Source organism: Danio aesculapii, chromosome 8 (assembly GCF_903798145.1).
Source record: "Danio aesculapii chromosome 8, fDanAes4.1, whole genome shotgun sequence".
NCBI classification, from domain to species: Eukaryota; Metazoa; Chordata; class Actinopteri; order Cypriniformes; family Danionidae; genus Danio; species Danio aesculapii.
The window spans coordinates 16683895-16695804 of NC_079442.1; the positions used below are offsets into that span (position 1 = coordinate 16683895).

General features: G+C 35.8%; 1 protein-coding gene across 1 annotated transcript; it reads right to left on the bottom strand.

The window, feature by feature from the left end:
* Nucleotides 1-370: 370 nt before the first annotated feature.
* Nucleotides 371-10462, bottom strand: LOC130234032 (GTPase IMAP family member 8-like). The gene is made up of 6 exons (XM_056464309.1): nt 10432-10462; nt 10294-10347; nt 9559-9642; nt 8436-9119; nt 2135-2839; nt 371-1014 (listed from the first exon to the last, which is right to left on the bottom strand). Exons 1-6 carry the CDS (start codon nt 10460-10462, stop codon nt 371-373), a joined length of 2202 nt encoding a protein of 733 aa, XP_056320284.1.
* Nucleotides 10463-11910: the final 1448 nt, after the last annotated feature.

The following is an 11910-nucleotide window of genomic DNA, read 5'->3' on the forward strand; positions in this document are numbered from 1 at the left end:
CAGTGGGAACAGATTAAGTGAACGTCTTTCCCACCAATCTATCTGCCATTGCTCTAACATACACAAAGAAACTATTACAAAAATATATAACTTTACTAATAAAATGTGTTTAATTCTTAAAGCATGTACAATTAAAAATGTTATCTTGAATGCATGAAGATCTGTTAATTTGATATGGTGTGTTTAGTAAGAGTTTTGATTTTTATATTTGTTTGTTTGTTTGTTTTTGCTTTTGCCCTCCAGGGAGTTTGAGACCTTTGCTTTAGATAGAATCACATACCACGAGTCTGCAGGGAATTTATCCAGAACATTTACCTTATTTCCTACATTTTTTTATATGTCACAGTCTGAAAATCCCATAATTTATTATTTACTTACTTGTTTGATCTGCAGTTTCAAAACCTTCTCTACATTTTTGCAATTCAAAATGGCAGCCATTGTTTTGTACCACCGTCTCCTCTATCTTCTCCAGGAGCTGTTTGATTTGAGTGTTGTCACTTGTGTCCTGATTGTTGAGAAGATGATACCTGTTCCCACATTTGTCCAACAACCACTGCAGATGCTGCCCTTCACTCTCAATATGTTGCTCAACAGGTGTGTCTAACAGAGAATCTCCGAATGTAAACAGAACTAAAATGTGATTCCAGACTCTTTCACCAAGAAGATCCACATACCCCTGCAATGCTTCTCTGTCATCTTTTTTAAATGGGTAATCTGCACGTATGAGCAGTAGTACAGCATGTGGTCCTGGAGGACATAGAAACACACTATTCTCAATCGCCTTTTTCAGTGGTCCCAGACTAGACTCTACTCTGTAGTCCCTCCACCATCCCGGAGCTTCAATGAGTATGATGTTTCTTTCTTCAATTTCTCCATGTCTCATCAAACATTGAACAGATTTTGTCTCTGCCCAGTTCTCCTCTCTGCCCAGGATTGTGTTTCCTGTTGAACTCTTACCAGATCGCTTATAACCTAATAAAACAATCCTCATCTCTGAGATATTCCGGGTGTCACCTGCAACAAAATAAGATTTCATTAAACTCTTTAAATGTCTCCTGTTTATGCAATTAAAGATATCCCTAAGGAATATAATAAGGCCACTGATACAATCATTTTCACAATAAACAAATGCAGAAAGAAATAAACTGATCAGGACCTTACAGAGAACCCTATACAATAGGGTATACACACAGAAATTTTTAATTTTGAATAAGGCATCCCAGAGGTTTCAGGTTAACTGTCATTCCATTATAAACTCTTTGCGTTTTAGTGCTGGTTTGTACGGTGGCCGAGAGAACAATGCGCTGCAACTTAAGAAAACTTCTTTATCAGTTTGACAGTACATGCGCTGCAAATCCTCACAACACAACATAAATTAAAATTGTGCTGCAAAACCTTAAAACACAAACCAATAAAACAAAATGCTGCAAATTCGCACAATGCAAACACAAATAGAAATTGCAAATCCTCACAGCACATACACATTTTGATCTGAAAAAAAAGAGTTGATTGAAGTTAGCGTGTTGTATTTGTATTATGTTGTCATTTTTAAAATATTATTGTATTATATTAAATATATATTTTTAATTTTTAAATATTATATTAAATATTATATTAATGACCTCTTTTTAACAATGAAGCATTTTAAATTTATTTTTCATTAAACTTGTACTTATAGTTGAGGATATAAGTTCATTTAGTTATCAAATAACATTTCATAGTTCATCTTCAGTTTATTTAGTCTAATGATATGCAAAAGACAAAGAAATAGTTTAATCAGGGTGTTAAAATGAACAAAAAACTGATCTTACCTACCATCTGACCAATAGTCACAGCATAATAAGCAAATCCCAGCAACATTGTGAGGATTTGCAGTGCATTTTTCGATTTGTACATGTCATAATACATGTAGCCCATTGTACTATAAACTATCTACTTATCTACTAAACTATTTAAAACTATCTACTAAACTATCTAAAAATAGATATACAAGTTATCTTGGGTCTTGGTGAATAAACACCAACAGGTTAATTTTACTGTTATGAACAATTTATGTTAATTAGCAATGAATTTTGTACGCATGCGCATGAACGATTTACTCAAGATAATCAGTGTATACAGTATGTTGACTCACTCATCTGTGATCTGATGTTGTCTCTCTGTTTTTTCACCATTCTGATTCGTTCTTTTGCTCTCTCTTCTTCTGCTTCTCTCCTTTTAGCAATTTTCATTAAAATCTTGATATCTGTTTCAAAATGTCTGTCATTGTTTTGTGCCACTGTGTCCTTGATCTTTTTCAACAGATCTTTTATTTGAATGTTGTCACTTGTGTCCTCATTGTTGAGAATATGATACCTGTTCCCACATTTGTCCAACAACCACTGGAGATGCTGCCCTTCACTCTCAATATGTTGCTCAATAGGTGTGTCAAACTGAGAATCTCCATGAGTGAACAGCACGATAACATGATTCCAAACTTGCTTACCAAGAAGCTCAAGGTGTCCTTTTACAGATTTTCTCACAGTTTCTGCAAATCTAATGTCCATACGTATCAGCAGTAGTACAACGTGTGGCCCTGGAGAACACAGAGACATGCTGAGTATAATCTCCTGTTTAAGTAACTCAGGACTCTCCTGTGTAGTGTAACTCCTCCACCATCCTGGTACTTCAATGGCCATGATGTGTCTGCCTGCTACTTTTCCACGTCTCCGCATACACTGACTTGATCTTTTCAAGTCAAACACCTTTTTGCCCATGATTGTGTTTCCTGTTGAACTCTTACCAGATTTCCTATACCCCGTTAACAAAATCCTCAACTCTGAGGGATGTCGGATGTCACCTACAAGAGAAAAATAAATTTAATGATATTCCTTTTGTCACAGTTATGAACTTTGTTTTCTGTTTGTATGACATAGTTTCTCGTTTGTTGCGTTTCATTTTATCCTTTCAGTTAACCGTCTGAAGTCTGAGGGTGTTTTGGGGATCTGGAAAAGTTCTGGCATGCTCTGCCATTTGCAGTTTTTTCAGTTGCTTATAAACATATATTTTTGTGAAGAAATGTTTGCCCCTTACTGATTTTTTCTTACTGATTCTTACTGATTTTTCTGTTTCTTACACTTTAATATTTCAGATCATCAAACAAATGTAAATATTATTCACAGGGTTATGACGTTTTTTTTTTTTTTTTTGATTAATATTAAGCGAAAACAAAATAGAAAACTACATAGCCCTGTGTGAACGTGTTTGCCCCTAAACCTTATAACTGCTTGTTATTAGGTTTAGCAGAATTTGCAGGATTATTGTAATTAAGCCACACTGTAGGGTTTTTGAGCATGAACCTCCTTTTAAGGTCATGCCACAGCATCTCAATTGGATTCAGCTCAGGATTTTAACTAGGCCACTCCAAAGTCTTCATTTTGTTTTTTTTTTCAGTCATTCAGAAGTGGACTTTCTGGTGTGCTTTGGATCATTGTCCTGCTGCAGAACCCAAGTTCACTTCAGTTTGACGTCACTAACAGATGGCCGGACATTCTCCTTCAGGATATGTTGGTACACCGCAAAATTTCATGGTTCCATTTATCACAGCAGGTCTTCCAGATCCTGAGCAGCAAAACACTCCAGATAATTCCACTACCACTACCATATTTTACTGTGTGTATGATGATCTTTTACTGAAATGCGTTGTTAATTTTACGCCACACACAATGGGGCACACACTTTTTAAAAAATGCTATTTTTGTCTCGTCCTGTCCATGTCAGTCCACATTGTCAGTCTACAGTTCATATTTCCCAAAAGTCTTGGGAATCATCAAGATGTTTTCTGGCAAAAAGGAAACAAGCTGTTAAATTATATTTGCTCAGCAGTGCTTTTTGTCTTGGAACTCTGCCATCCAAACCATTTTGCTCTTATGGTGGAATCATGAGCAATCACCTTAACTACGGCAAGTAAGAACTGCAGTTATTTGGATATTGTTGTGAGGTCTTTTGTGACCTCTTGGATGAGTTGTTGCTGTGCTCATGATTTAATTTTGGTTGACTGGCCACTTCTGGAGAGGTTTTCCACTGTTCCATGTTTTTGCCATTTGTAGATAATGGCTCTCACTCTAATTCACTGCAGTCCTGACGCTTTATAATCTTTTTTCCAGACTGGTCGATCTGAATTATTGACTTCCTCAATTGTTTTCTGAATTTGAACCACATTTGAACTTTTGAGATTCAATTCAGAATTGTTAGAGAAAGAATTGTGATGCATTAATGAATGTCCTTATTACAAAGGTTATCATATGCACCAGAGATCAGCCTAGACTAATCATACTGGTGCATACCTGTCAACATTGGGATGTAAAAATGAGGACATGAAGGACAGGTTTGATATGCAATGGGCCAGGGGCTGCTGTGAAATGGGTAATGTAACCAGTTTACCCACAGGCAAATGTCAAAGTGTTTTTGACATGGCACAGACTGAGAAACTATGGGTATACCTGATGACATTTCCTGTTATACCTGGACACCAATAATGGTAGTGGTGAAGTGAGAGAATGGGATTCCGCTGACTGGGTGTATAGAGTCCAGAATTTCATAAATTGTGTTCAGAAGATGTTTATAACATGTTGATCATACATACATCCATGGCCTTCCCAGCAAAGCAGGTTTGTGGAGAGTGGCAGCACAGATATCTTAATAAATGGTCTGTTCCAAGAAGCAATAAACTTGTGAGAGCTTGAGAAGCAAACAGTTTTTTATGATCTATATCATTTGTATATGTATATATATATATATATATATATATATATATATATATATATATATATATATATATATATATATATATATATATATATATATATATATATATATATATATATATATACAGTTGAAGTCAGAATTATTAGCCCCCCTGTTTGTTTTTTTTCTCAGTTTCTGTTTAACGGAGAGAACAGTATTCTAAACATAATAGTTTTAATAACTCATTTCTAATAACTGATATTTTATCCTTGCCATGATGACAGTAAATAATATTGTACTATATATTTTTCAAGACACTTCTATACAGCTTAAAGTGACATTTAAAGGCTTAACTAGGTTAATAAGGTTAACTAGGCAGGTTAGGGTAATTAGGCAAGTTATTGTATAACGATGGTTTGTTCTGTAGACTATCGAAAAAATATATAGCTTAAAGGGGCTAATAATTTTGACCTTAAAATGATTAAAAAAAAATTAAAAACTGCTTTTATTTTAGTTGAAATAAAACAAATAAGACTTTCTCCAGAAGAAAAAATATAATCAGACTTACTGTGAAAATGTCCTTGCTCTGTTAAACATCATTGAGCATATATTTAAAAAAAGAAAAAAAAAATCAAAGGGGGGCTAATAATTCTGACTTCAGAATTATATATATGATATGACTGGCCCTGCACTTGTCTTTATGCATTTTCCTCAATCACTCTGATACCACAGGACATCAAGGGAGTCAGAAAAAATGAAGCCTGCTCTCCTCCTCATGGCTGTGTGATATATGGCTGTCAGTACAGCCTTTGTGGCAAGTACTGCTGAGGAGAGACCTCCTTTTACAGGTGATATGGCATTCCTGAACAGAGTCATGGACCTGCATGTGTAGACTTGGAGCCGGGAACTGACTTGCTACCAACGCGAGTTTGCAGCACCATTCTAGACGCAAGACCACCATCCATGAGATGGCTCTATGCTTCAAAATGGAAAGTTTTCTGCAATTGGTGTTTAGCCTGGCACACGAACCCAACAAAGCTTGGGCTGTGGACCCAAGGGCAGGGTCCCTTCCATGCTCAAAGTCTACATAGCAGCCATCGTGGTGCATCATGCCCTTAAAGCTGGCCAATTACTATGCAGGAATGACATAATCGTAAAATTTTAGAAAGACGCCTGAAGGCTCAAACCCCTGCACACCAGCACGGTCCCAGCCTCAAAGCAGTGACTTTCTCACTGAATAGTTAATGCTATCACATCCGCTCACACCTCTGAGGGTGTGCAGTGCCCTATGAGGGTGATAGTACACTCCACTTGGCCTCCTCCTGGGCTTAGTCTAGTGGGATCCCTATCCTGGACATCTGTGTGGATGGTTTTCTCCTTCCACTTTCACTAGATTTTACCATCTGGATGTCCCCGCTCTACAAGCTTGGGTACTGTCAGCATATAAACCTTTATGTATGGTTCTCATATGCCTAGAACCTCATTTACTGTCTTTTACCCTTTTACATGGTCCTTGTTTAAGTGCTATGTAAATGAGCTCTTGCAAAGAGCTCATATACATAGCATGGCAAGATTGCTTATATTAAAGCACGGCAAGATTGGACCATAGAGTTGATACTAAACATAAGGGAATGTTCGATTGGGTTTTACTGCCGTTTTACGTTCCCTGAGATAAGAGAATGAGATTGCATTCACTGCCTGCTTGCAACGTCATAGTCTAAACAAAATTTAATGAATGGCTTAGAAAGCAAGCCAGGTGCCACATGTACTAAACGCAATGCTCATTCTCTTAACTCAGCCATTAAAGCACAGCCACCAAAACCACAGCTTTATAACAGATAATTCAAGCCAGTACCATTTGACAGTTAGAAATAGCTGAAGACTTTACAAAATCTGTCAAAAAATAAGGTGGCTCCATGGTTAGCACAGTCACCTCACAGCAAGAAAGTCGCTGACTGGAGTTCACATGTTCTCCCAATGTTGGCGTAGGTTTCTTCCGGGTGCTCCGGTTTCCCCCACAGTCCAATTACATGCGGTACAGGTGAATTGAATAAACTAAAATGGCCATATTGTATGTGTGAATGAGTGTGTATGGATGTTTCGCAGTACTGCATTGCAGCTGGAAGGGCGTCTGCTGTGTAAAACATCTGCTGGATAAGTTGGTAGTTCCTTCCGCTGCGGTGACCCCTGATGAATAAAGGGACTAAGCCGATGGAAAATGAATGAATAAATGAATGAGTGAATGAATGTCTTGCAACCAAGAAGACTATAAGGAGATCTGAAAAGGAGCCTATCGATTTTGAAATCAATTTAAATTATATTAAAACTAAAACCAAAATACAATTAATTGCATTTTTGTTACAAACATATACTGAAACGACAAGTATTTAAAAAAGTTAGGCTAAATTGTTATTAGTTTTTATTATAAAAAAAACAGACTCATTTCAGCTTAATGGCTATTTACTCATTTAATGAATTTGCATATTTTTACTGTGTCTTTGGCCACCCGGATATATTTTTAAATTTAGACAATATATAGGTTAGGCTTAACACTAGAGTCTATTATTCATATATTTACTAGTAAAATATAGAGTTTTCCCAGTGATGGGTTGCAGCTGGAATGGCATCCGCTGCGTAAACATATGCTGGATAGGTTGGCGGGTTATTCCGCTGTGACGACCCCAGATTAATAAAGGGACTAAGCCAAAAAGAAAAATGAATGAATGAACAAAATATTGAGTATGAAAAATAATTGTAGGTTAAATATTTAGCTAGGCTAATCAAACATGTTATTTATATTCTGTTGAATTGCATTCTTCAGGATTTAACAATAACAGCTAAATGTCTTATAACATGTCTCACTGTCATTTACTTCATTCTCTTTTTTTATTTTGCTCCCTTGTTATGGAGCAAGTGGCAGAGTATTGTGATGATAGAAACACTCCCCACTTTAAATTTCTTTTAAAAATGTAAAGATTTAAGGGAAAATTGAGTTTGTCTTATATACTTGTATTTGTCTTTGATGTAAATTTTTTGTCATCCTGTATCTCTGTAAGTGATCCTGTATCTCAATAGGACTTTCCTGGTAAAATAAAGGATAAATAAATAAATCATGTGATGCAAATATCAACACCAGAGCATATGCAGTGTGCATATCATGCTATTGAACAATCAATTTCCCTCAAGATAAATTTCTTCAACAGTCCTGTAGAGTTGACCAAATGTATATTATGAGATTATATGAACTGTGCAACATTAAGCTATTTTAATTAAAACTATTTCATATATTAACATTTGTTTTTTGTGAGAATGCACACACCTGGCATAGTCTGGCCAGAATCTTGTAACATCAATGCAGTGGCTGTCCCTGAATTCGACGTGTCTTCTTCACCTATAGGTGCAATTGGACATGGCACCAATTTAGACATGTCATTTTAAACCGTTTTCAGCTATTCTGTTTAGCCAAACGTGTAAATAAGAATAGAAGTTTATACTTACAATAAGGACTGGGGCCTGTATCTGATGCTTCTACTCTGGCAGTTGCATTTGCCTTGGGATTCTCCAAAAATTTGCTGAATGCATCTGTCATGATTGTAATTATATTAATGATACCATAAACAAACTTCTCATAATCTATACACCCATTGTCTGTCTGTCAGAGAAAAATGTGATTATGTGTAGATATCCATACAATCTCATAGTTTACTCACTCTGTGATCTGAAATCCATTCTCCATTTATTAACTTTTTTTATTTGTTTTTCTTTCCTTTTGTCAGTCATTATTGGTAAAACATTTCTATTCATTTCAAAATGGCAGCCATTGTTTTGTACCATCATCTCCTCAATCTTCTCCAGGAGCTGTTTGATTTGAATGTTGTCACTTGTGTCCTGATTGTTGAGAATATGATACCTGTTCCCACATTTGTCCAACAACCACTGCAGATGCTGCCCTTCACTCTCAATATGTTGCTCAATAGGTGTGTCAAACAGAGAATCTCCATGAGTGAACAGCACCATAATGTGATTCCAGACTCTCTCCCCAAAAAGATCCACATACCCCTGCAAAACTCTTCTTGAACGCTCCTTGAATCTAATGTCTGCACGAATGAGCAGTAGTACCGCATGTGGTCCTGGAGGACACATAGATATGCTGAGCAAAATCTGATCTTTAAATGACTCAGAGCTAAACTCTACAGAGTAATTCATCCACCATCCTGGAGCTTCAATGATTGTGAAGTGTCTGTCTGTTACTTCTCCGCATCTCCTCACACTATAAACATTTCTATTCATGCCAAACACCTCTCTGCCCAGGATTGTGTTTCCTGTTGAACTTTTTCCAGATTTTATATACCCCATTAATACAATTCTCAACTGTTTGGGATATTGGGAGTCACCTATATGAGAAAAATGCAGATATCAATTGACCAGTTCACTGCAGAAATGTAAATATGGATAAAGGCTGTTGCTGTGAGTTAAAAAAAATTCCCAAAAAGTTTTAGAACCTAACAAAACTAAAACATTTTCATTTAGAGCCAGGAAGTAACCAACTAACTGAGTTATAAACTTATGACTAAAACCTTTTAATTAAGTGCCAGGAAGTAAGTAACTTCAAACAAAGCACATTTGTTGGGATGAGCGCAACTGGAGAATAGCCATAAAAATATTACTATAATACTAAAAATATAATCTCAACGACAAGCCCAAGCCAACCTCAGCTCTCACCAAACATTGGGAGTCCTAATCACTGTACCGTTCTGTCCTAATCACTCACTCTATTTTGAGTCTCTCTGGGCCATCGTTGTAGGACATCTACATCAATCTACAGTACCATGCCTTCCATGATTCCTTTTCTCTTATTCCCCTTCATCCCATCTGCCCCTTCCCATCCCTCCTCCTTTTCCCTTTTCATCCCTACACCTATAGAACAAAGGTTACTTTCTAAGTGTGACATCCTCCTTGCTAGTGAATAATAATGTAATGAAAATAACAAATCACACCAAAGCTTTTAAAGTCATCTTAATTAGATATCCCAACAGGTAAAACAGACCTTCATACTAACCTCACGTCCATTTTGATAAATCCCAGGTTTTACATTCCTATTTTGCATTCAAATATGACTGGCTACTTTTCTGCTGTACATTACTTTGATAAATGAGGCCCATTGTCTGCAATTGTTTGCTTACTGCTGACTTCATGAATGCGTAAGACCTAATAGTTTTATTTTTTATTATAGTTGTATTTTATCACTTTTATGTTTTAAGCCAGAAAGCACATTTTGTTTATCTAGCAAAAGAGCAGTCCTTTGATTTGGTACAACTGTAAACGTATACTGTCTAAAAACGTTGAACACTGTTGATCAAGCAGTTATTTGTAGATCAAATGTTCAAAATAAAAATACATAAGCAATTCCTGCATTATAACTACTTTTTGTAGTACTTTAAATTAATAGTAAAATAAAGTTGATAATTTTGACAAAGATCAAACTTACCAGAATGTGTTTTAATTGACATTATATTCCCGTAGAGTATTCTACCACTGAACTTTCCCACTGTGACCAAGTTGACATACCGGTTTCTTTGCGGATGTAGTCGACTGGTTTAGTTTCAGTTTGAAGAGTGTAACCTGAGATAAATGTGGTAAACAATGAAGCATGTATAATCAGATTCTATTGGCATGTAGTTTTCACATGTTTAAAGTACTTATTACCTGCACAAGTAGCAGACAAAATCAACTGCATGTTACATGTAACATTGTCAAAAAAGTTAGCATGTTCATATAATAATTGTTTTTTCAATTTATTATAGCTCTTTGTTTTATAATAATTATTAGTATGCAGTTCCCAGTTCCTGTCTTTAAAAATGTGGCTCAAAACTGCCGTTTAGCTAAATAAAAAAATAAAAAACAACAACTAGAGATATATAGGCAAACAAAGTCTTTTTATTTTTTACCGTTTTTTCGTGGAGCACAAAGGTGTTCTTGGAGCTTCGTATGATTACAGTTGAACCACTGAAGTCACATGGAATGTTTTGATAGAGGCAGTTTTGTGATCTGGGCAATGTTCTGCTGGGAAACCCTGGATCATAGCTTTAATGTGGATGCTAGCCTACTTTGACAAGCTCTGCCTTCATACTGTTGCAGTACTATAGTCCCACAGACATTAATATGTTTCCTGGTGAAAGTCTTAAAAACAGGAACAGTTCTGGAATGGTCTGAAGATGAAAAAGAGTTCAAGTTGCAGACTTGGCCTCTACATTCCACAAATGTGACTTCACTTAATCATCTATTATATGTTAAACCAACAAGTCCTATCTCACAACTTGCAGAACTTTGAGTGCTGCTAATGTAAATTCTAGCAGCATGAGGGGAATCTCTATTTACCAGATGGCTTTAATTGTGTGTCTGGTCATTGTATGTATGAATCACTAGAAGACTTATGGAACATTTTACCAGAAACGTACATATTCACTCATAAAAAAAGTGATAGGGCCTGACATAAGCTTGTCATCCCTAAAAAAATAAATAAATAAAAATAAATAAATCATACAAAAGCAAGCATACAATCATACAGTTCAATGATAGAATGCATCCTGGATCACTGTCAGCTTCTTCTCTGTCAAATGTCACTTCCAAGTCCTAGATTTAAAGGTGTATTGCTCAAATTTTATGCTACATTTAATCAAACTGTGACAGGACTGACAGAAACATGGGGACAATTGTAAATGTATTTGTATTATATATTTGTAGTATTTATTTGAAGAATTTATTCATAATTTCATGCTTTTAAGTATTTTTTTTTCTAAATAACAGTTTTTAGCATAACAAAACTATTAAAGCTGTAGGTTCAATTGAGCTGAGAACAAGGACAATGATAGGGTTTGTAAATTTGTAAAGTATTTTTAATAAAGAACATAAATCTGAGAACTAAATGAATGACATATTCCTTTAACAACTCACAGAAATCAACCATCAGTCCATTTTAGAAATTTTGGGGAGGACATACTTTTTATTCGCTGTATTTATGTTTTTATTTTAGGGGCAGATAATATATATTTCTGAGAGAATGTCCCTTACAAAATTGTGTGCAGAATCAACCAAACCAGCAGCATTGCAGTGTTTTAGTAGCAGACGTCAGATTCTTCAACCTGCTTCTGCTCTTTCACGATACGCTCACACTTACAGGCTAGC